At 44.2% G+C, this 26,810-nt stretch overlaps 1 protein-coding gene across 5 annotated transcripts in view; it reads left to right on the top strand.

Moving 5' to 3' along the window:
• DTX2 (deltex E3 ubiquitin ligase 2) overlaps positions 1-26,810 on the top strand; it is a 357,713-nt gene that overhangs the window by 260,157 nt on the left and 70,746 nt on the right. For all 5 annotated transcript variants that reach the window (XM_069226713.1, XM_069226715.1, XM_069226711.1 and 2 more), the window contains one exon: positions 11,225-11,383. In XM_069226713.1, the coding sequence (XP_069082814.1) occupies positions 11,225-11,383 (159 nt within the window). The remainder of the gene's footprint in view (positions 1-11,224; positions 11,384-26,810) is intronic.

Here is a 26,810-nt window from a genome sequence, read left to right as displayed (position 1 = left end):
CTAGTTCACGCTTTTGGCACGGTTGCAAATTCTATCCGTGGCCACGCTTTGAATCCATTGACAGCCATAATGAGAGCAAAATTACTTCCAACTCTCGCCTATGGGACTGAAATAATGAGGGGGATGGAGGAAGCTCTCCTGGATAAACTTCTGGTAAAGGCGTATAAGTGTGTTTTTCGGTTACCAGGACATGCTTCCTAGCCCAGATCAGATTGGAATTTATGTTGGTCAAGCAGACATTGGCAGCACAAACTGTGCCGCGCCCCAAAAGGGACTCTGGCTAATCTAGTTTGGCAGGAAATTAATCTAGAAAGAGGTAATAGCAACTATAAAAAGCATCTGGAAAAAAGCCTTAACCTTTTGAATTTAGGCGATATATGGGATCAGTCGCTTCCTACTCTGGCTTTTAACAAAGCAGTGAATAAATCATGTAAATTATACAGATGTCTAGAAGACAGGGACGTCCTGGCTAAAAGGTTGCATGGTTGGTTGATTCTTAATTCATATAAAGCTCCTAAAGAATCCCCACTTCTGGCTGCCCCCATTAATTGAAAATCAAACAACACTTTCTAAAGCTTAGACTGGGTGAAGTGCCAAAGTTAGATCTCATGCCAAAATGGAAGAAGGGGCCGCTAGTAGACACCCATGAGTGCCGCCTATGTCATCTGGCGGTAGAATACCTAGTGCACATGTCTGCATTTACCCAGCTTTAGCTGCTGAAAGAAGACATTTTTTGAAAAAATAACTAATTAAGGGTCAGAACATGCAGACAAGCTTTAACTGAAGCATTTAATCCAAGAACACCATACTGAATGTTAGGCTTATCCAATTTCTGGAAACTTTTACCTCCAAACTTTCCTGTGTCAAAACAAGCCAGCAGATTGGAATGGTGCCAGTGGAAACAAAAGCCACATACTATGAATAAACAGGTCGAAATTAGGAAGTCCTGTACTAGTAACTAGAGTTAAGTGGGGGCAAATCTGTAGAATGTATTACATTATTTTTATTTTTCAGTTATATTGCACTACTGTTTTATTGCACCACTGTTTTATTGCACCACTATTGTTCTACTTAATTTTATGTTGAAGGAATATTTGTATGGTTTTAATTAACTAATAAAATAAACTATCTATATATATCTATCTATATCTATCTATCTATATATATATGTTCGATGGCATGTGTAGCTGCAGATACACAAGCTGTGCATATCCCGCCATCTAGTGTTGGGCTCTGAGTGTTACAAGTTGTTTTTCTTCAAAGAAGTCTTTTCGAGTCACGAGATTGAGGGACTCCTCCCCTTTCGGCTCCATTGCGCATGGGCGTCGACTCCATCTTAGATTGTTTTCTTTCCGCCATCGGGTTCGGACGTGTTCCTCTTCGCTCCGTGTTTCGGTTCGGAAAGTTAGTTAAATCTCTGAAAATTTGCCGGTATTGTTTGCGTTCGGTATCGGGTTAGTTATAGCAGATCGACACCGAATAAAAGAAGAGCTCCGGTAGCCCTTCGGAGCTTCTATCCCCCGGCGGGGCCTGGTTGGCCCGACCCCGTCCGTCTTCAAGGCTCATGGAACGGACCCCATTCCGCTTCTGCCCGAATGCCACAATAAGTATCCTTACACAGATCAGCATTTGGTCTGTAATTTGTGTTTGTCCCCCGAACACAAAGAGGATACTTGCGAGGCCTGTCGGGCATTTCCGTCAAAGAAGACGCTACGGGACCGGAGAGCTCGAAGGCTTCAAATGGCATCGACGCCATCAGGACACCACAACATCGAAGAAGAGGAGACTTTCTCCATTGCTGATTCGGACTCGGACGAGGCCGAAAGTGAGCAGCCGGCGAAAACCGCAAGTAAACCTGGCCCGGCCAAAACTCACGCCAAAATCATGAAGGCCAGGGGACGCCACCGCCGGCAGGCCATGGCTTAACCCGTAAACTCGGTGACCAACCATCGGCACCGAAAAAGGGCACACACGTGTCGAAGACATCCGACTCCGGTCGAGATACCGGCACAGAGTATACTCGGCACCGAGATACTGGCTCCGACCAAACTCGATACTGGCTCCGAGCAAAGTCGGCACTGAGAGATCTGCACCCCGAAACCGAAAAAGGTGGCTTCGGAGCCGAAAAAGACTGTGGAAAAAGTTTCGGTGCCGAAACACCCAGCATCGGAGCCGAAACAAAGTTCTTATTCTGAAGAACAAGGCCTTTCAGCACAACTACAAGGCCATAAATTTGGACAAGAATTAGAGATGGGGGAGCCAGACTATACACAAAGAAGGCTCCATATTAAAAAAGAAACAGGGAAAATAAGAACTCTTCCCCCTATTAAAATGAAAAGGAAACTTGCTTTCCAAGACACAGAGAAACAGCCAAAAGCAAAGGTGGCGAAAGAAAAAACTCCACCACGTTTTTCGCCACAACCATCGCCACAGCACTCACCGCAACTATCACCAATTGCAACACCCCCTATGATGCAATCTCCAACGCACACAGGAATGACCCAGGATGACCCAGATGCATGGGATCTATATGATGCACCAGTATCTGACAATAGCCCAGATTGCTACCCGTCAAGACCGTCACCACCTGAAGACAGTACTGCTTACATGCAGGTGGTGTCCAGAGCAGCTACTTTTCACAATGTAGCACTGCAAGCTGAACCTATTGAAGATGACTTTTTATTTAATACTTTGTCGTCAACACACAGCCAGTACCAGAGTCTGCCGATGTTACCAGGGATGTTAAAACACGCAAAACAAGTGTTTCAAGACCCAGTCAAATGCAGAGCCATTACACCTAGGGTGGGAAAAAAAAGTACTAGCCTCCCCCTACGGACCCTGTGTACATCACGCAACTACTAACACCTGACTCAGTGGTAGTAGGCGCAGCACGCAAAAGGGCAAACTCACAGACTTCTGGGGCTGCACTACCACCCGACAAAGAAAGTCGAAAGTTTGATGCAGCGGGTAAAAGAGTTGCAGCACAGGCAGCCAATCAATGGCGCATTGCCAATTCACAGGCTTTATTGGCAAGATATGACAGGGCTCATTGGAATGAAATGCAGCATTTTATTGAAAATCTTCCCAAGGAGTTTCAAAAGCGTGCACAGCAAGTGGTGGAGGAGGGCCAAAGTATCTCCAACAACCAGATACGATTGGCAATGGATGCAGCGGACACAGCCGCCAGGACTGTGAATACAGCGGTCACTATTCGGAGACACGCATGGCTCCGCACCTCCGGATTTAAGCCAGAGATCCAACAGGCTGTGCTTAATATGCCTTTTAATGGACAACAGTTGTTTGGGCCAGAGGTGGATACAGCTATAGAGAAGCTAAAGAAGGACACTGACACGGCCAAAGCCATGGGCGCGCTCTACTCCCCACAAAGCAGAGGCACCTTTAGAAAGCCACACTTTAGAGAGGGGTTTCGAGCCCAAAGCACAGAACCCTCAACCTCACAAGCCAGACCCACATACCAGGGGCAGTATCAAAGAGGAGGCTTTCGGGGACAATATAGAGGTGGACAGTTCCCTAAAACCAGAGGAAAATTCCAAAGGCCCCACAAACTAAACAGTGACTTCAATGTCACAAATCCCCAACACAACACCAGTGGGGGGGAGACTCACAGATTATTAAAAAAATTGGGAAGAAATAACTACAGACTCGTGGGTCCTAGCCATTATCCAGCATGGTTATTGCATAGAATTCCTACAATTACCACCAAATGTGCCTCCAAGAACACACAACATGTCCAAACAGCACTTAGATCTATTACAACTAGAAGTCCAAGCGTTGTTACAAAAAGAGGCAATAGAAATCGTACTCAACCATCAGAAAGGAACAGGTGTTTATTCCCTGTATCTTCTAATAATCAAAAAGGACAAAACTCTGAGACCCATCTTAGATCTCAGAACACTAAATCTTTACATCAAATCAGATCACTTTCACATGGTAACACTTCAAGACGTGATCCCCTTGCTCAAACAATAAAACTACATGTCAACATTAGATCTAAAGGATGCGTACTTCCATATACCCATACATCCTTCACACAGGAAATACTTGAGGTTTGTAATCCAAGGTGTACATTACCAATTCAAAGTGTTACCATTCGGGATAACAACAGCACCAAGGGTATTTACAAAATGCCTTGCAGTAGTAGCGGCACATATCAGAAGACAGCACATACACGTATTCCCGTATCTAGACGATTGGTTAAACCAACACTCAGAAACAGTGTCTTCAACACACAAAATACGTCATAGAAACCCTTCACAAATTAGGGTTCTCAATAAACTACCTAGAATCACACTTACATCCGTGTCAAATACAACAATACTGAGGAGCGACAATCAACACAAAAAAAGGGATTGCCACTCCAAGTCCACAAAGGGTACAAGCATTCCAAAATGTAATACAAAGCATGCACTCAGACCAACAATATCAAGTAAAATTAGTGATGAAACTTCTAGGCATGATGTCTTCATGCATAGCCATGTTCCCAAACGCAAGATTACACATGCGGCCCTTACAACAGTGCCTAGCGACACAATGGACACAAGCACAGGGTCAACTTCAGGATCTAGTGTTGATAGACTGCCAAACACACACCTCGCTTCAATGGTGGAATCCTATAAATTTAAACCAAGGGCGGCCTTTCCAAGACCCAGTGCCTCAATACGTGATCACAACAGATGCTTCCATGGTAGGGTGGGGAGCACACCTCAACCAACACAGCATCCAGGGACAATGGAATACTCAGCAAAAACAACTTCATATAAATCAACTAGAACTACTAGCAGTGTTTCTAGCATTAAAAGCATTTCAACCACTAATAGCCCACAAACACATTCTTGTCAAAACAGACAACCTTTCAACAATGTATTACCTAAACAAACAGAGAGGCACACACTCAACACAGTTGTGTCTCTTAGCACAGAAGATTTGGCATTGGGCGATTCACAATCACATTCGCCTAATAGCGCAATACATACCAGGAATTCAAAACCAGTTAGCCGACAATCTCAGTCGAGATCACCAACAGATCCACGAATGGGAAATTCATCCCCAGATACTAAAAACCTACTTCCAAAACTGGGGAACACCGCAAATAGACCTATTCGCAACAAAAGAAAATGCAAAATGCCAAAACTTCGCATCCAGGTACCCACAGCCTCACTCCAAGGGCAATGCGTTATGGATGAGTTGGTCAGGGATATTTGCTTATGCTTTTCCCCCTCTCCCACTCCTTCCGTATCTAGTAAACAAATTGAGTCAAAACAAACTCAAACTAATACTAATAGCACCAACTTGGGAACGACAACCTTGGTACACAACACTACTAGACCTGTCAGTAGTGCCTCATATCAAAATACCAAACAGACCAGATCTGTTAACTCAACGCAAACAACAGATCAGACATCCGAATCCAGCATCGCTCAATCTAGCAATCTGGCTCCTGAAGTCTTAGAATTCGGACATCTAGACCTTACACAAGAATGTATGGAGGTCATCAAACAGGCTAGAAAACCTACTACAAGACATTGCTATGCAAATAAATGGTAACGATTTGTTTATTACTGTCATAATAATCAAATTCAACCATTACACGCGTCCGCGAAAAACATTGTAAGCTACTTACTACACTTACAAAAGTCTAAGTTAGCTTTTTCATCCATTAAAATACAACTCACAACAATTTCTGCCTATCAGCGAATTACACATTCAACTTCACTATTTAGAATCCCAGTCATAAAAGCATTTATGGAGGGTCTAAAAAGGATCGTTCCACCAAGAACACCACCAGTTCCTTCATGGAACCTCAATATTGTATTAACACGACTCATGGGTCCACCATTTGAACCCATGCACTCTTGTGAGATTCAATACTTAACCTGGAAAGTAGCCTTCCTAATAGCTATCACATCTCTCAGAAGAGTAAGTGAAATACAAGCCTTTACCATACAGGAACCCTTTATACAAATACACAAACATAAAGTGGTTCTACGCACAAATCCCAAATTTTTGCCAAAAGTTATATCACTGTTCCACTTAAATCAAACAGTGGAACTCCCAGTGTTCTTTCTAGAACCAGACTCTGTAGCTGAAAGAGCATTACATACATTAGACATAAAAAGAGCACTAATGTATTACATTGATAGAACCAAACAAATTCGCAAAACAAAACAATTGTTTGTAGCTTTCCAAAAACCTCATGCAGGGAATCCAATATACAAACAAGGCATTGGCAGATGGATAGTTAAATGTATTCAAACCTGTTATGTTAAGGCAAAGAGACAACTGCCTATTACACCAAAGGCACACTCCACTAGGAAGAAAGGTGCCACCATGGCCTTTCTAGGAAATATACCAATGACCGAAATCTGTAAGGCAGCCACATGGTCTACGCCTCATACATTCACTAAACATTACTGTGTGGATGTGTTAACGCAACAAGCCACAGTAGGACAGGCAGTATTACGAACGTTATTTCAAACAACTTCAACTCCTACAGGCTAAACCACCGCTTTTGGGGAGATAACTGCTTACTAGTCTATGCACAGCATGTGTATCTGCAACTACACATGCCATCGAAAGGAAAATGTCACTTACCCAGTGCACATCTGTTCGTGGTATGAGACGCTGCAGATTCACATGCGCCCTCCCACCTCCCCGGGAGCCTGTAGCCGTTATAAGTTGATAAAAATAAACTTGTACATTTGTAAACTTGTAAATATAACACTTTTAATCACATTATGTACATACATACTTACTCCATTGCATGGGCACTATTACTATATACACAACTCCTACCTCACCCTCTGCGGGGAAAACAATCTAAGATGGAGTCGACGCCCATGCGCAATGAAGCCGAAAGGGGAGGAGTCCCTCGATCTCGTGACTCGAAAAGACTTCTTCGAAGAAAAACAACTTGTAACACTCCGAGCCCAACACTAGATGGCGGGATATGCACAGCATGTGAATCTGCAGCGTCTCATGCCACGAACAGATGTACACTGGGTAAGTGACATTTTCCATATATAGATATAGATATATAGAGATATAGATAGATATAGATAGATATAGATAGATATAGATAGATATAGATAGATATAGATAGATATAGATAGATATAGATAGATATAGATAGATATAGATAGATATAGATAGAGATAGATAGAGATAGATAGAGATAGATATAGATAGATATAGATAGATAGATAGATAGATAGATAGATAGATAGATAGATATAGATATATATATATATAGATATATATACACTTAAAATGTCTAAAGTGATTAAGTACATGCACAAGGTGAAAACACACAAAGGTGAGATGGCGCAGTGCTTGACTGAAACATAAACATCAAAAGCAATGCACCAGAAGCACTTCAATCCAGTACGATATCATAGCAAACTTTTATAATATACATTTTTGTAGTGTGATCAAAGCTGTTTTATGAAAGTCCAAAGATACAAGCCTGCATGTTTTGGCCCACATTAGTTAAGTACAGAGTGTCATCATCAGGATGGTGCTTGTTTTGATTTGATGTAAATGCATTCAGAGGTTTAAGAGGCATTTCAGTTTTAAAAAGGTAGCGCAGGATTCAAAAGAATAATACTTTTGCATATATTTGTTAAAACTGGAATCCTGTAAATCTCATTTTGAATTTTATCAAATGCAACTGGGCTTGATGGGGGCTTAAATCCTTTTTTTTTTCCCCTCCATCTTTCAAATCCGATCTGTCAAGATTACCCCATTTTGATAGGCCTGAAGCTTCCTTTTAAATAGATAACACCTAATTAGGCCTTATGGACTATAAAGGCATATAGTGTGTGATCTTTAAAAGTAGGACATGTAGAAAATAATGTTAAAGATGTCTTTACAGTGAAATATACCCAAAAGCTATTTTCACTGTACCAAGGCTTGGCATCATCCATAGAGAAGCCCTGGGCTAAATTGTTAAATTTATTAAATGCTGAATTTAGGGTGGTAGCAGCTAGAGGAATAATTTAAGGAATGGCAGAATCATATTTTGGCTACCTGTTGAGCACAAGACATTTTTGAAAAGTTGCCATTTTTCTGCCTAAAGCTTTATAAGGATTCAGCATTCACCTGGCAGCTGAGGTGCTCCTCTGTAGGGAGTTTTGGATTGGATTTGTGTCTTCCAGAGCCAGTGGCGCTGGCCTCCCACACCGTCTGAGGAAAATCTGGACGCCGATGCCTCCCTATGTTCCCTGCTAGAGAGCCAGGAGACTCTGGGCTTGGGAGTGTGGGCAGGAGAGTGGTCTGCCGGCTGGTAGCAGAGAAGCTGTGCAAGACGCCCCACAAACTGGAGAGGAGCACCAGAAGCCAGGAGAAGAGAAGACTGGATCAGGGAGCCAGTAAAACCAGTTCCCTTTGTAGGAAAGGAGGCCTGTTGGAATTGTTCATGGTGAGTAGACCAGGAGTTAAATGAGCAAAAGGTCACCTAAATCAGCCCACCAGGGCCTGAGATACAGCTTTTTAAAGATTTTGACCTTTGATCTCCTAAATAAAAATGGAGCGCATAGAAATATGGCTCACTTTTAAATATTTTCCCCCTGGGACCTGGCCAGGCCCTTGTGGAAATAGTGCATGGTGACCATTTTTATATGTATACGTATTTGGGGGTCCCCTCCCCAGACTCATTCTTGGCAAAGGGGCCCCATTTTTGGGCCCAGTGCAGTAATGAGCAAGTGAAGAACTGTTCTCCCGCTGAGGAACAGAAGAAGAAAATTACTCCAGCACACAGGGACAGGGCACCCAGACAAAAAAAAGGGAAACACATGGCACAGAGCTGCACAGCGTGAGAGTTCGCTGGTAAAATATTTACTGCTCCAGCTGGAGTGTCCCAAAATGTCCTGCAAGGGCTTATTTACGTACTATTTCTCCCCCTGTGGTACCCCAAGGAGGTACAAGGGCACACCCACATATTTCTGGAGTGTTGCCTCCCCTCCCCCAAGGATTGATTCAGGAATTTAAGCTAATGTCCCCCAGGTCCTATGATGCATGACCTTAGGAAAAATGTTCCCTTTATTTCAAGTATTCCTACAGGAGGAGCTTTTGCTCTACAGCTTGGGAGTGCAGGGACCCCTAGTGGTTGGTCTTCTTACTGCAGTTTGTGGCCTGATATAAAGAAAGACTCTGACACATAATAGTTTGAATTTTAGTTCTTTATTTAAGATATATTGCGGACAGTGATTTTTGGTGAACATTGCAATGAATATATTGATAATGATTGCCTTTAACATATGATTATTGTCTTTGGTATTGATGTGACTCCTTGACAAAGCCTGTAGGCCTGCCTTATATATTTAATAACTCACTTGACAAAGCTGATAGGGTTGCCTTATATTCTAATATGTTGACCCATTGACATAGCCAATAGGCTTGCCTTATATATTTGTGTTGGCCCCTTGACAAAATCAATAGGCTTGCCTTATATATTTATCCGATGACTCCTGACAAAACTCAATAGGCCTGCTTAATTTAAAATGATACCCCATCTACTGTGATGTTATATCTGGTGATGGGGAGGTTGGCGCAAGGGGGGTTCTGTGTGTGTGTAGCCAGTAGATAGTTATAGTTAGGACCAAGACTCCATAGGAAAAGCATTTTTTGTTTTGCCTATAACTTTGATGCCGTTTGACAAATCTTCACAAATTTTCAAAACTAGTAGACCAGTCACTCTAGCTTCTGTGTGAAAAATTTCAGGGTGTTTTGTCAAGTGGTGGCTGAGCAAAATGGGGACAGTGGGTCCCAAAACGTGTTTTTCTTAGTGTAAATCCTTTCAGTAGTTTTGGCGTTAGTAAAGTAAAAATAAATATAGATGTATAGAGAGAACTGGCGGAGGATCCACCGATCCAGGGTAAAAACAAGGCCCTGGTTGGCCACAACCTGAAAGGAAAGATGTGGCTGACATTTTTTTGTCGCATTGGGCTGGAGAGGAGAAACACCTAAAAATTGAAATAAGGGGTCAGGATTCAGGTATCCTGACGCCATAGGAGAGATGGAGGGATCTGGGAAAAATTGCCTTGTTTTTTTTCTTTTGTGACCGATTTGTAGATCCACCATGGTGCGGAGCGCAGCCCCATCCCCTCTGTGTAAATCTACAGAGGATCCACGGATCCAAAAAGCAATGAATAAAATCTACTCACAAACCAGATACCTTTCCGCGTGGGGTTGGGTGCATGCGGAGGGGTTGGCTGCAGGGTCTGGTCGAAGGTCAGGCCCTGCGGCCAACCACCAGGGCGCATGGCAGTGGTTGTATTAACATATGTGATTAGATATTTATGTTAAAAAAAAAAAAACATAGAAAGTGACTGAAAAAACAAAGGTTACAGGGAGGTTATAGTTAGGTTGACGTTTTATCCATACAAAACCATAGAAATTCAGCAGTTATAACTATAGTTATACTTATCTGAAGAAACTGTAACTCATGCCGTTAAGTAACTTTAGGCATTGAGTTTTAGTTTCTTAACATAAGTATAACTGCTGAATTTCTAGGGTTTGGATGGGCAAAACATCAGCCTAACTATAATGTCCCTGCTACCTCTGTTTTGTTCAGTGAACATAAAAAATAATAATATTTATTTTCTTCATGAAAATGAGGGGTTGCAGCCCGTTTTAATATAGGTTTGTGTGATATGTACTACGTAATTGGTCTCATTATTTATTTTGAAAGTGCAGCTGTAACTAGTAGGCATTCTAATGCTAGTACAACAGGAAAAGACCTACAGAAACAAAGAAAGAGACATCAAGGCATATATATGAAAAATTTGGCAGAGAAGGACTGTTTTAAGTAGTTTACAAAATTGTGTGAGCTCAAGTGGCAGACTGTTCCAAAGTGTGGTCCCAGAATTCTTAAAGATCTTCCTCCAGAGCAAGCATGTCAATATTGGGAAGCCCGAAGAAGGAGCCCGGTGGACATTCTGAGAGATCTGGGCAGAGTCTATTGTAATCAACAAGGACAGCAGTTTGGAGCCATTAGTGTAGAAGGACCTGTGCATGATACAGAGAACCATGAGCTGTATTCTCTTCTTGACATGAAGCCAGTGAAGAGTACGGTGCACCTCAGGGACAGGGTGCAATTTCCTTAGGTCGGCTGCCAGCAGTACCACTGTATTATTGTTCTTATTAACATCAGCTCTCATATTATGTCCCATTGACTGGCCACCCTTCTTGATCTCTTTTTGTCCAGGACTGCATAATCTGCATGGAAAAGTTGGCATCTCCTTCCGGGTACAGCGATGCAGTGGAGAGCAAGACTATCCAGCCTTATGCTGTGGGGAAGCTGAAGCAGTGTGCTCATAGTTTCCACATCCTTTGCATGCTGGCCATGTATAACAATGGGAACAAGGTACAGTAAAACTGTGTTTTACAGAGACTATTTGCTTAACCTTCTGCATGATAAAGAAAACCCATCACTACATGTATTGTCATGCTGCATCTGAACATACGAAGACACAGCAGAGGCATATTGGAATGTCTTTCCAGTATTAATGTATTATTATATATTAGGCCCAGTTTAAGGAAATTACAGTATGTGTTTCAGAGTTTAGGTTTTAAGAGAGGAGAAAGCAGCAGCAAATACCTAAGTCTATAAGGTAGTAATATACATGCAGTTAAGAGAAAGTCACGTAGAAAAAGCTGGTTTTACTTCAAGCATAGATAACTTTTTACTAGTTAAACATTCGAAAAGGTGATCTATTTGTTTAGATGGGATTCTGACAACACTTGATAGAAATAAGGTTAAGTCAAAGAATGTCTTGAGTTTGCAGATTTTCTTCATTACCATCACTCGGGTTCTCTTTCTCGTAGTCCCCAAAAAACCTTTCCCACTATATTCTCTTATAAATTGGAAAAGTAATTTAATTTTCATAACGCCACTTTCTGGCATTCATCAAATTAATTGACACTTATCTATTAAACAAACTGTTCTGTTTCCTAAACCCGAATTTATGGCCTTTCCCATGTTCTAACGTTGTTAACAAGATTAAGGAGAGGACCTTAGGAGAAAGACTTCCGAGTGGAGGGAAAAACAGCATGCCTGCAACATGACCAGACACCAAGTTAGGAATTCTCTGAACTTGAGAAAAGCAGGACTCAAACCATCCCATCTCGCAGAAAAAAAAGAACTGGTGGGGGCGAGGGGAGGGCAGCAAGGTTATCTTATGTAAACATAGAGATAGCCAGTGGCTGTGTACTAAGATGGTGCGCACTTCCAAAAATATTTTTCTTCTTCGCTGGTATTAAAATCCAAAACAGTACATATTATTGACAGTTAGACATATATAGTATACGGAGTGCCAGAGTGGCTCCACACCCAGCCACAAGGTGTGTAGATTGTGATCCCGAAGGTCCACAATGAATGAATTAAGTTGAAAGAACCACGGCACATCCAAGCATTCCAAATGTAAGTCCTTTATTCTTCTTGGGTATTCAATGAAAACAGCAAACGTTGTACCAATCCATGTATATACAGCCGACACGTGTTTCGTCGTGAAAATGACTTTTTCATGGCTCATTAAAGACTGTAAGTTATTTGATCTGTGTCACAATATGATTGTCTTGTAATATTCGGTGTAGAAGTTGCTTATCACATGTGTGGATATATCAATATATATTTGACGGTACACCTTGGTAATGAATCACTCATACTCATCATTCACAAGCTCATACATGAAGACAATTTACACCACACTGTGTGACGAGGAGTCATTGATGCAGTCAGCCCTAGGCACTTGAAAGACTTAAACTTCTGGCATCCAGGGTTGACTCCATTGGTGTTGCTCCCTCTCTTCACGAGTGAGAGGGCTTCACAGGGCTTTGCTGGACTGATGAGGTTACTGCCCTCAGGGATGTGAAATCTTCATCCCAGAAAAACTTGTCTCAAGCTGCATGACCCAGAATTCAAGGTGATAATCAGCACAGTAAAGCAGAGGAATTTAAGAGCTCTGCAGCCAACTGCCACAGTACTTTACAAACAAAGCTTTTGTTGTTGCAAAATGATCCATATTATACACTATGCTCTCTACCAGCCGTATGCTTCTAGTGCACACTAGTAGTATCTTGCCTTCCGATCTGTGTGGGCGGAGAAGTGACCGCAGTCAGCATTCTGTTGTGTAAGGGTAAAGCACTTGACTACTTCTAAAGATTTTTTTGTAGCAGCTTTTGTTTTTTTGATTTTCTGTTTGAGCTGAAATAGGTAGACGTAGTCTTTTTTTATTTATTTAGTATTATGCTAAAACAAGCTTTTTACAGTCAGGGTAATGCATTGCTTTTTAGGTTGATCGGTCTTGCCACCAGTTGCAGGTAATTATAATTGTATTTATATAGCGCTTACTATCCCAGACGAGGCATTGAAGCGTTTTATGACGAGTTGCACGCTACTCCGGAAACCAAGGTTAGCGATTAATCTACTGGTTATTACGATCAGTCATGAAAACAAATGTATGCAAATACTCCAGTCACTTAATGATAGATTATACTAATACTAGTTAATCCTTAGTGGGGGGGCTATGTGGTTTCTGGTTCAGGTGAATAGTTGACGGAGATTAGGTAGTGTTAGATTACTGGGTTAGGGTTTTCAATAGGGTTTTAAAAAGGAGAGGTTGAGATCTATGAAACAAGGCATCAGCCAACTGCAGAATTACAATAAGAAGGATTAAGGGATACAGACATAAGGCTGAGGTGAGGCTATGCTCATAGACATGCAGAGGATGGAAGGTAAGAAGAGGGTCACTCTGGAAAAAGCAAGGAGAGCAATGAAGCGAAAGTAAGTTAAGGTCAAATTTTCATGCAGGATTTTAGGGGTATAGTGGGAGAAGCCTTTCTGAGATAGGAAGCACTCTGAGAATGTTGGCTGTAGAAAAAACCATTATAAACAGTGCTCCATATCGATGGCAGCTAGCTTAAACATGTGAAGCTGGTGTACGCGTCATTTAAACTTTAAGAACCCTAGCCTGCTGTGTGCCACGCCTAGGACAGCTCTTTTAAACATAGACTGGTGTACCCAACCTTGGTAGAGGGGATATATGCTGCACAACGGGAGTTGGTGCCGAAAAAAGTAAGTCTTGTTTAAAGATCTTCTCTCACTATTCAGTAAGTGAAGTTTCTTTTTCACGCACTCACTCACTAAAAATGAGTTATTTAATACTACTGACAGCTTCTTGCCAATGTGCGCTCAGATTTATATCCTGTTACCTACTCCTGTTAAAGTATATGTTGTGTGTTTATGTATGTGGCCATTGTAGTATATGTATTGTAGGTTTAGGTGAAGTAGAGTGATGGAAGCCTGAGGGTTCCATTTTGAAGTCCTTGTCCTGTTCCTACGTCTGCTTAACAATTAAGTCAGTACAGTTTCCTGACTTATTACTCATTGTTTCAGGTAATTGCTCGACTTCTCTTGGTGTATAAGTTTTCGGGTTACCATTACTCTATTTTCTCACCTCTATTGCTGCGTTCTATTCACCCTATGGGTGTATTATCGGTCCACAGCGACTTTAAGGGTGGCACAGTTTTATCGGTGGAGCCAGTTTCTGTTTTGAACACTTTTGTTGTCTACGGTTGTTTTTGTATTTTTTAAAGGTTGCACGAACTATGATACAGATCTATGTCTCCTGGTTTTGTATCTGTAAACACGACACTATGATGGTAATAGTGTGGTGTCACTGGATGTTTATTGAAATGCTAGCTTTATTTTGTGACACGATTCACTTAGATTGATATGGGATGTTATATAAACATGTTTGCTGCCTTGAAAAAGTCCATGGGACAAAACGTATGTCGGCTGCTGTTTGGCGAAGTCATTCTCGTATCTATTTTATAATTTTCTAGAAAATAAACAGCATGTCAAGATGAAAAACATGCCTTTGTGAATTGTGGACTTTTCTTACACACTTTGTTCAGTGTGCTTCGGAACCCTGGAAAATGTGTTCCTGTGCACAAGTTGGGGGTGATGTATTACCCAGACAGTGGAAGTGTATCAGGAGAGAAGCAGGAGGGAGGAGGCCTTGTGAAGTGAGCACAAGAGAACAGGCTCCTGTAGAAATTCGATTAGGTCTTTTTGTTAAGAGTGGCTTCTGTCTAGTCTTCCTTTTGCACTGCCCCTTGATGAATGCTAGGGGTGAAGGGAGTTGCAGTCTCTGTTCAGTGACAAAGTTTTTTTTAATGTAAAATCACCATTTTGTCTCCTTCCTGCTCACTGAAAGTGTAGATAGTTCACACCTCTTTGTGCCTCTGTTGTGGGTTCTCTAAGCTGGAGACTACCCTAATGTGAGGGGTATCACCCCACACAACGGCTGTTTCTGCAGAACAGGGTCGAGAGGCAATTGAAAACAGAAACCACCACAATCCATATCTCATGTCTGCAGATTTCTGACAAAGTTATCACTTCCTGATTTTCAAGGGTTTTAGGGAAACATTTCAGGAGAGTTCGTGTGGCACACCGGTTACAAGACCAAGCGTGCCACTGATCTCATGCTCGTGCTGGTTATTTAATGTTTGTTTACACAGTGCACGACACCAAACAGCAGGTATAAAGGTGACAGAGTGGCATGGCGAGCAGCAGTGCATCATAATGGCCAGAAGTCAATCCTTACCACACAGACCTCCAGCATCGTCCACAGGTCCATGCATGTCCGCTCACACAGCTCTGCTCGGGTTAGCAAGAATGCAGCATGCATCAGCAGGCACACTATAAATCATAAGTCAGAAAGTACTGGGAAGGATGTGCTGTGCGAAAGTAACAGAGAGGAGGCTGGTGTATGTGGCACTACCGTGTGCAGCAGAATAAGGCCAAGGCACAGGGTGGCTCTGTGGAAGCAGCAAAGAATAGTGTTTTTCTACAGTATGTCAAACCGCTGCAAACAACAGGTGTAAACTGCTGCTCTAAATTGTCCCATTTCTTCGATATTCAGAAGAATTAAACGGTGGAGGTAGCCTTGATGGGATTCAAAACCCTTGCCCGTCACGTAAAATGCAAGAAACCTAAAATAAAATACATCACAGCTCAACACAAAGGCTGCAGATACAGAAACCATTACTGCAGTGTATGCACGGATAGAAACCCAGGGCCTGGCATGGGTACAGCACCGTGTCTGTGTTCAGTGCACAGCCCCGCATGGCTCTCTGCCTTTACATATAATGCACATGATTTACCTGTGCACAGGACGTGCCTTTCCATGTCTCATTCCTGCCTCTCTCCAGAACTAGATATCCCAAATGTTGCACCGAACTGCAGAAATAAAGACAATCACGTGGCACTTACTCAGTCATGCAGTTTACGGAACTGGAAAAGGAGTATTTGGACCTCCTTCTCAAAGCTCCAGACTGCCTCAAAACCCATGATGCTCTACAAAGGTTCCCTCCTACTCTCTCGTTAGCTGTTTTGTTCCTTTTCAGCCCCCTCTTTCCAGAACCAGCTATTCCCATTGAGCAGATGGATCGAGCCTCTACTTCAGATGTACTTCCAAGTCAAAATATTTGCAGACTCACCACATCTATGGACGGACCATATATACTATCATGTCTCTGCCCCATTTAAACAAAACTTCCAGTCTGTCTAACCGGTGTCATTGGCTGGTTTATTGACATAACATACCTGTCAACTCAATTTGCCAGTGTCTCCCCACATTCTACTGTGTACACCTGCAAATTTCCTTTTTTCACCCTCACTAAAACGTCAGGAATCTGATGCTCTTTAGCTCACTTGTCCAATGATGACTCAGTAGGTTTGGTACCGTCTGCTTGTTTTATCTGCCGTAAGCACTGTAGCCCCTGCTTGAAGACAAAGAAAGGGGAGAACTACAGAAGGAAGAGATGTGGAAAGCTGCCCTCGTGACCGCATTTGTTGCATTCCTATTGTCTCAGCCGACTCCCGGTTGCTGCCAATATAGTATTCAATTGCAGGTGAGATGGCCACCCTGACCTGGATGTCTCATGTGGAGCAGGAAAAAAGGCAGGGGATAAAAGAAATAAAATAAAAACAAAAGGCAAAAGACCTCCCATAAAGACACTTTAAAACAGCTCTGGTACCTTCCCAGCCCAAAGTGTGAAGCGCTGTTCAGGTTTATTTGTATTCTGGTACTTGCAGTCTTGTTTATCCAGTCATAACTTCAGAACCACATGTGCCTTAATAGAAAGTAAAACCTGTACTGATCCCCTACTCACACATGGACCTGAGAAACTTGAGAGGTCTTCATTCACCTTTTGAATTTAGCTTTCATGTGCAGGTAAATGGTGCTTGCTCCATCTCTGTGTCAGTTGCAGTGTGAACATGATCTCAATGGAGCCAAATTGCGCCAACCCGGCTATGACACCACTTGCCATTTTTCGGCGCCATAGACACACAGAATCCTCTGCTTTTGCATAAGACCTGCTGCTCCTGTCATAGACTTTATGTCCATTTGGGACCCCCAAGAGGTGTACCTGTGGAGTTTGGGGCTGAAGCACAACTCCAAGTTGCCTGGCAAATGCGTACTCATGCATACCAAGGCAATTAAAGAGCAGCACGCTATTAAAGGCATGTATGCAATGAGCACTGGGTTCAGTGTCAGTCGTGTTCCAGGTCAGGGTCAAAGGCATGCTCTTCTACTTCACTCTTCGAAGGAGAAGATAAGAAAGCAAAAAAATAAGAGGACATGATGACTCTTCCCCGAGATGCCGCTCCTGCCAATGGGGTAGGTCCGCTTGATGTCATCCACCTCTGTCAGAGTAGTCCTCTCGTCTGAAGCTGGTGGATAGTTCTCTAACTGTAATGCCTGCACATATACTGGCTTACCCGAAATTTTTGGTGCAGATTCAGCACATTTCCTGCACACTAGGATGGTGTTTTTTAAGAATGCTGTGGTTCTCTCTGGTGTCCCATGGAACCATTTGAGATACTGTATGCAGGATTTCCCCAGGCACTAGTTAGCCCAAAACCGTTCCACAAGGCTTCCATCTGGCACTTGTTGGAGTCCACTCAGGTCCTACTACTCTGATGGTAGCTCTTCCCCTGGCTGCAGTGCTGGCTCCTCTGCCCTCTGAAATGAATTCCAGTGCAGCCACTGGCTTCTGCCCCACCTCAAGGCCCATCCCCACAAACAAAGCCTTTACTCATGTGGTCTAGAAGCGAGGCATAAGGTTTAGCAGAAGAGTCTATGTAAAGGGAACTCGCCCAACCTGGGCATGAACCAAGGTCAGAATACTGGCAGATAAAGAAGGATGTTTTGGGTCTTTCTTGAATCCAAGTCAAATGTCCACTAGTGATTTCACATGACGAGGTAAATAGCATTGAGCAACTTGCTCCCTCCTGTAGGCTTGGGCACTGCAGACTGTTTAGCTGTACAGAGTGCAGTGTCCTTGATACCTGATCAGAGTTAGATAAGCAGGGTCTGCATCTCCTGAGATGGCCTTATTTAGGATTTTTTTGAGGAAGTTGGCAGAGGTGATAGAGTTACCACTTCTACAGTTGAAATACTTTGACTTGAATCTGTGGCCTCCAAACCACTGCTGCCATTTAATGACACTGTAATGAGGCCCATCAAAGCTGCATGAAGCAAGCCGACATTGGCCCTGGTGAACAGCGGGCTTTTTGGCTGCCTTTGTAGGCCAGAACCAGGAAATTCAGACTTTGTTCCCACTCTTTGCCAAAGAGCTTTGTAGCCCAAATTTCACCTTGCATAAAGCTAAACCAGGGAGCATTTCCCATGGCACCTTTTCAAAGAGAATCTAAGAAACTGGAGGCTTTGGGCGGAAAGGCGTTCTCAGCTGTCTTCTTTCTAGATACGCCCATGCATTCTGGTAATTTGGGGGCATGGTGGTGACCAGATTACTTGACCACCCGAAGGTCCGATTTGTGGAAATTGTCAGGAGGTCTCCGGAGTTCAAGACAGATTCTTGGAGCATACCTGAACATCATAGATTTGGTGGCCAGATCTGTTAGACCTCCGTAGCTCTTGCATGTTTGCATTCCTCTGGCTTCTCAGGCAGCATTGAAGCCAGTGTTGTGCAATTGCCATTTGATGGCTCTCTCCTCTCTGACAACGAAGTGGATTCAGCCCTCTAGTGGTTTAAGACTGGTAAAGTGACTACCCAATTGTTGAGCCTGGAATCTCTAGCCCATGATTTGATTTCCCCCAGACAAGGTAGAACGTTTTGATGCTTTTCAAAGGGACTTCCTATTTCCAGAGCAAGCCCTATCAGCCGTTCCATCAGTCAAATCACTTTCACTCTTCTCATTCTTGCCTCCCCCACTACTCCAGGAAACTGCTTTAGTTCCCCATGAAAGAACAAGTGCAGCAAGCTTGTGAGAGAGTATTGTTCTTTCTGTAGGCCTGGTAGGCCAGTAGGATGGAGCAGTGGACCTCCTATTATCGAATAAGAATGTTCCCCTCCTTTCCAACAAGCCCCTCCTCAGATTTCACCACCCCCATCTCAGTCCCTTCATTGAAAGGAACACAGTTGAATTTTAAACAGAAGTCGGGAGACTTTTTTGCAGAAAGAAGAAGTGGACTTATGTTTTAGAGGAGGAAATTGGACAGCTGTGCTATTTTCAGTACTTCTTTGTTGCAAGAAGGACAGCAGTCTGCATCCAATCCTGGGCCTTAAACTTTTAACTGCAAAAGGAAAAGGTCAAGATGTTGTCCCTGGCTCAGGTACTTTTGGCGCTAGAAGCAGAGGACTGAATGGTGTCCCTTCAACTTGCAAGACACATTTCCACATACCAATCCTGCAGTTACACAAGATACCTGTGGTTCGTAGCAAACTCCATTCACTACTGTTTGCAGTTATCCTGTTTGGAATAATATCAGCATCCAGTTCTACCAGGGTAAAGGTGGTGATTGCAGCATATCTATGCAGGTTGTGGACCTGTTTCCATACCTGGATGATTGCCTGCTCAAGGCATGCTCACCACAGCTGGTGCCAGGCTACCTAAATGCCTTAGCTTCTCTTTTGTTCAACTTCTGGTTTTCAACTGGCGGAAGCCGCACCCAGAGCTTTATTAGCACCTCCTTTTCTTAGGGGAAGTACTGGACGCAACATCTCTCTGAGCCTTCCATCCTTTCCGAGGGTTTGGGATATACTGAATATGGGTTTCAATGGTCTTGGAGGGGGCTCAGGTTTTCAGTCTTGGTTAGTTTGCTGACATCTCTGTGCCTTCTATTTTCTGCTGCAGGTGCCCTTGAAGGATGCATTTCAGTTGACGTGGAATTTTCTACTTCATTATGCACTCCTGTTTCATTGATTCCTCAAATGTTCCAGAAGCAGCACCAAGACCAAGCTCATATTATTCTGTTGCCCAAACTGGTCTGAAAATCTCCCAGTGTCTTCTGGCCCAGTTTTTTCTAAGAGCACATCTCCTGCTCCAATCACAGGGGCAGGGTATGCACCCCAAGCTCCCTAGCCTACACTTTCATGACTGGTGATTGACATTGCCATCTGAGCTCCTTTCTCCTGCCACTGGATGTTGTGGACTTCATTCTGTCAGCTCCTCACTTCTCCACAAATTTGGTTTATGCCAGACGGTGGAACACTTTTGTGTTTGGTGCGCAAATGAGAGCATGGATCCTTTGAAAGCACACCTTTCTGATGTTTTATGGTTTTCTTTTTCACTGGCTCAACCGTTGAAGGTCATATTGCATCCTTCTCTGCATTCACTTACCTTTCAGATGAACCTTCTTTGTAGAAGTCCCTATTGCCCTATTGTTTTGAGATTTTTGACTTGGATAATCTACATGTTCCCTTCTCATTTTGTTATGACCCAGTGTGACCTTTTATCTTGAATGTGACCTTCCCAATGAAGACCCTATTTGAACCCTTTCACAGCTTTCTGTCATGGTTGTTGAAGCACAAAATGGTGTTTTTGTGACCATCACTTTAGCGCAACATATCAGTGTGCTGCAGTCACTGTGCCTGGCTGCCTTTTGCCTATTTTAACACAGAAAAGCTGATTTGTGAACATGCATTCCATCCATCTCTTTTTATAGCCTTCAGTGTGATGTCCTATGTGTGATGCCTATGCCCAGACATAGTTCCCATGGACACTATGCCATGGAACCAAGCTGAACCTCACTTATGAGCCGTAATAAGAGCGAAGCTGGTCTTGGACTGCTTGTGTACCGGTTCAGGGAGGACCTGGCCTGTCAGTTGGGGCTGAACTATTTTCATTGGATCAGGGTCAAGACTGAATTACATTTGCACGGTTCAAAGCTGAGGTGGCATGGTGTGCAAAATAACAATGGACTTGGATGTAGCCCAAAGTAATTACCAGTGTTTGAGGATTAATTCAAGTATTTCATCCATCACTTTTTGCATACTTGATTTTGATAACATAAGCATCTTTCCTTCCTAAGGTGTTTATCCCTTTCCATATAGGGCAGTCCATTACTGTTCCCAAAGTTTCTATCCACTCCATCCCACGAAAGAGGAGGAGAGAATATTTAGCTGGACTCTTATATGGCAGTGAGCTTTCATATACGATCAGCTTTTAGTTGGATATGTGGCAAAGAGAAGGGCAGGGAGCCCAGAAGAGTACTCTGTTGTGATGAATCATCCTCTACAGTAAAATCTGTTATGTCCTTGATAAAAAGGAGCAAAGGAGAGGAATCTGCTCATTTCACCAATCTCAACTTTGGCCTGGATAGTTGCCGTGGCAGAGATTAGTCGCACAGTGGTATTGGCTTCTATTAACACTTTTGCAAAGCATTTTTGCTTGGATTTGCCCATCTTTATTTCCTTCACCTCCTACCCTGAGCTCAAGAATAGGATGGGAAAAGTTACCTCTCAGTCCTTAGTGCTGTCTGGTACCAACTGCAGACCCGGGTAAGTTTTGAAGTCAGCTGTTGGGAATGAAAAGTCCTCTGCATGATAAAGACGTGTACCCCTGCCTCAAGTGCCCAATTGTTCTGTTGTCTGGATCCATAATGCTGATTTTTTTTTTTGGATTTCTTTTTTGTGATAGCTGAACATAGATCATGCATTTGTCCATTGCATAGACAAGGCTCATGAATATAGCCTTGTTGGGCCGTGAGTGGCACCAGAGTGCTACCCTTATAGTGGTAGAAGGCTACTGCGTTCACCAGGAGCTGAGCAGCACGAGGACAGTAGTGGCAGCAAACCGTGTAGTGACCAGTAGTGAACAGGACTTTTTTTTACCCTGTCACTGGAGAGAGGCCTACACTTCCGCTGCCTTGTTCTTAACTCACCCTTGGCTTATTCAAGGTTCTTGTGGAGTGCTGCACAGAGCGGGAGTAGTTACTCTGTTAGTTGTATGTGTGCCTGGAATGGGTACTGTACAAGGACGGAGCAATACTGTGCTGTGCATATGTGGTTAGTACATGTACTGGGTGTATGTATGCCTGGCAGGAATACATTGCATGAGAGATGTAGTGATGTGCAGTGCCTGTGTTGATAAAGCATGTGCTGAGCGTATATGTATTTGCTTGCGTAGAGTAACATACCTCGCGCACATAGTGTGTGTGTGCAGTCAGAAAGGAAATGCTTCAGTGCTGAAAAATGCACACAGACTGTGTGTGTGTTGAATGCATATGTGCATGTAAGTGTACAATGCATGGAGGTATTACTACTGATCAGTAAGTATACTAGGAGTGTACACTGAGTAAATGTCCCTGCAAGAGTACCTTAAACGGAGGGCCCCGAATTCCGTTTTGGGAAGCCTAGGCCTGCCTAGTGAAGACATGAGGAGAATACTCCTGGATAGATTTGTGGATTGCTGCATTCCTGTGAGCTTGGTAGGGACATTCTGGAGGAAAAAGGAAGAGACTCCTTTTACATTTTAAAAGACTGCTCTTTGATTCAGTGATAGATCACAAGCAAGGGAGATGGGGTGAGAGTCAGGGATTACCCTTTTGATGCAGATGTCTCTGTTGTGACAGACCTTTTTCATGAAGGAAGATGAAAAGGAGAAGTGCCCACTTCAAAAGAAGCAAAGCCCCAATATAAAATATCAAAGAGTCAGACACAAAATTACATTCTTTGCCTGGTAAAGGACTACAAAATTGGGAGGTTGAGTCCACAAATGTTTGTCATCTGCCAAGCAGCCAGTCTGGCTGTGTGAGATTGGGAAGCTCTGCAAGACTTCTGCCTGTGACCTGGGCTCGGGCCAAGGCCTGCTAGCCTCTCTGCTGGTGAGGGGACATTCCCCAGGGAAACTAAGACCACCTAGCCTGCAGCACCTGCACCTCCCTGCCTGCAAAGACCAGTGTGCCCTGTGAGGAAGAGGAGAGCGTTGGAGGGAGCAAGGTCCAGTGGGGAGCCCTACCATGCGGATTCCCTGTGTGAGGATTCGGCTGTGCATCGATCGGGCTGTCGCCCTTTGCAGGATTGTTCATGTGACAGGGGAGGGCCGCTGTACACTGAGCCATGTGTTGAGTGGCGTGTGGGTCTTGCTGCACCTGTACTGCTGTGCTGCGGTAGGCCACCAGTAAACTACCATTTCAAAGCGTTCCAAGATTTGTGACTGCCAGAGCGCTGAGGCTGGAAGAGCATACGCCTGAATCTCCACTTACCATGGCAACCTGGTTTGAAGCGTGCCAGAAGGGGCTGCTGGTAGCAATGCTGCCAAACGAATTGAGCCGCACCCTGAAGGAGTGACTAAGGGTACAACTCGCAGGTTGGACTGCAGTGTGAGGGAAATGCCCTCGACTTGCAGCGGAGGACTTCTGTGATGGTGTGGATGATGTTGCATCCTCCCTGGTGGCAGTCCGGAGCTGAAGAGAGATTTTATCCCCCACCTCGTAGGCCCCCTTCCCCCCCCCCCCCCCCCCCCCCCCCCCCCCAAATAGTCAACTTACCATGTCTTCGCAAGTAGGCAGCTGCTCCAACATCTAAGAGACGCCTGGAAGTGACTGTTAAGATAGATACCTTGTGCCGCCGGGTGCTGCCGCATGGGCCCGAGCAGCTGACTTCTCTGAACGGGGCAGGACTCGCAGGTGCATGTTGAATGTGCCCACTGCATCACTGAACTCTCCCATGCTGCAAGAACGGGTAAGATGTGAACCGGGCCAGTTATGCCCTGGGGACTCGTGGCTAATGGTGCTGCGGCAACAGAGACACTTTAGACTAAATTCTTAAAGAGTCAAAGGGAGAACTGTATAGCCTCATATTTTGCATTCCCTGAGATGGCCACCATTGAATAAAGAATAATCCTGAACATGTTGGAGAGTGGGACAGGTAGACACTTGATAACTACTAGTGCTTGTGTAGAGTTAGAAATAAAATACTACTTTTCTTATAAAAGCAAGTATTTGGCTGGACATTGATTTGTTGTTCGTAGTGTTTGCACATTGTGTTTTGTTCACTTATCTGTATCTACATCTTCCACGAGGGAGCCATGACTACGCGACCACAGCTTCCACTGACAGCCAAATGCAGAAGGGGTACTTGGCCCAGTTGCTCAAGACTCATGGTAGGCCCGGGCCCCAGGACATCAGGAGTCCGTGACCTCAGCAACCATGGTTTGACCCACTTGACCCTGTGGTCCTCAAAAGACTATCTGGCAGCAACTCTTTGCATCAATATGTTACCTGTTATGAAGGCTGATTCTAACCTCTGATTCCTCAGCTTCAAATACTCCTCAGGCACCAGATTGGATCAAGCTAATTATTTCATAACTGTGCTCCAGCGCAGCAATATGGCGCATCACATAGGAGTGCCAGCCCTGCGTATTAATGTCAGTTCCTTTCTTTCTGCTCTTTTTAACGCTCCGCTCCCAACTTTTATTTTTAAAGTATAGGTTTTCACAGCCATTTATTACATCAACAAGACATTATGGAAACTCAGATCCACATGATGAACAACATTTTGCATGATACATACATCCAGCAACAAATGTGAGCCCACCCGGCTCCCCTACATCTCTCATCCTATCGATCCTACAGTACCATCAGGGGTTAATCATATTGAATTGCCAGGACCACCCATTCCAGATCAACCTATCCCGCTCACCAAGGTGTCTGTGCCTCCCGCTCCCCAGGGGGACTCTCCTCTATTGTCCCCTGGGCTCCTGATGAATTAGTGCCTGGTGGTTCTAACAAATCAGCCAGAATAGCCGCCCAAGCCCACAAATCATCAGCAAGTTTAGTGTCCCTACGCGTCCTACACATTCGGCACTCTTCCTCATTCGCCCATTCAGCCATGTCCTCCTTCCATTTGGATAGTATTGGAGCACTTGAGGACAACCACCTTATAGCTAATATCTGCTTAGCCAGTGCAAGTCCCAACATTAGGAACTTCCTACTCAGTTTCTTTTTCTTTTTAATCAGGTCCTGGCCAGGTAGGCATTGCCCAATATCTGTATGGATGTTACATTCAGTAGCCCCAGTGAGTGCGGCCAGAACATGGACACCCAAATCAAATTTTGACATAACCTCATCAAATTTATAACATCCCAGTAGCCTACCTCGTCCGGGCACCACCATATCATATGAATGAAGTCTGCATCCAAGTGGCCACACCTGGGTCAGAAAGAGGGACTCATAGGATATATGGGCCTTAGGGGACAAACACACCTGATGTATAAGGTTAAATTGTGTCAGTTTGAAACGGACATTAGATGACACCGTTCTAACCCCCCTCATAAATAATTACCCAGACTTTTGGGGACAACGGGGCATCCAGCAGAGCCTACCATTTATTTTGCACTGGGAACTCCCCGTCTGGCAGGTCCTCTCGCAGTGCCCTATGAAGGTGTGACACCACTGTACGCCCTCCCTCTTAAGTTCATCATGGCTCCCAGGAACCGAGATTCCATGGGTGCTTCTGGAAATGCTGGCCAAATCGTTCAGGCAGTCATCAAAATGTTGGCATATTGGAGAAACTGCCCTGAGACCAGATGAGGTCAGGGTGACGAACCAGCCCTCTGGATATAAGCCTCTGAGTTTCTACCCTCTACCAACTGATCACTACCCTCTCCCGGAACCCACCTATCAACACCACTGACACTGAAACAGCAGCCCGCAACCTCAGGCAATGGATCGACGACTGTGCCAACACTCTCGCACCGATCAAGAAACCTATCTGATAGAGACTTCTAATTGCAGATTCCTTACCTTAGAATTTCCCCCAGACGTCAGACTGGATCCGGATATTTTTGTTCGCGCAATACCCTTGCACGTCGGTAAGTGGCGTCGGTCGACTGCGGTGATGACTGGAGTATTACATAGACGCCACTCTCTCGCAGTGACGTCAGTTCTTTTCTTTCTGCGCCACGTGCTGATCCCGAGAAGAGCTACCCTGGTCTATTTTTGACCAAATTCGACCGTTTTGTGGAGTTTTTGTGTGAAATTTGGTGCGTCGAGGATGTCCCCGAATACCGGTTTCAAGCTGTGCGAGGACAGTCATCGGATCCTCATCGGGTTTGTCTGTGGTGTCTCGAGCGCGACCATGACCCGAAGTTGTGCTCAGAGTGCCGGGCCATGCACCTGAAGGCTTTGAGGGAGCAGTCCCTAAAGCTTCTGGCGGACTAATCACCATTCGTCTTCTTCCAAATCCTCAGGTCAAGGTAAGAAGAAGTCGTCGAAAATATCCCATCGCTCTCTGACTTCGCCCGATGCTCGGCTGACACGACACGGGAGGAGCGTCCACGCACAAGGCCTCCGTCCTCAGAGCCTGCGTCTGGGTCAGCTCCGCGCTTCACCGAGTTTCCCAGATCAACCCCGTCCAGCTTAAAGAGTTTTATGAGGCCATGCGCCTCATCTTTGGGCAGTCCGACCCTGATACGGCTCCTTCGGGCCCAAGGAGTTTGGCTGAGGGGCCTTTGGGTTCCGCGTCGGCGGCCTTGG

Source organism: Pleurodeles waltl, chromosome 3_2 (genome assembly GCF_031143425.1).
Source record: "Pleurodeles waltl isolate 20211129_DDA chromosome 3_2, aPleWal1.hap1.20221129, whole genome shotgun sequence".
Classification (NCBI taxonomy): domain Eukaryota; kingdom Metazoa; phylum Chordata; class Amphibia; order Caudata; family Salamandridae; genus Pleurodeles; species Pleurodeles waltl.
Note: the sequence above shows the minus strand (reverse complement) of the source record. Positions and strands in the feature narration are given on the sequence as shown.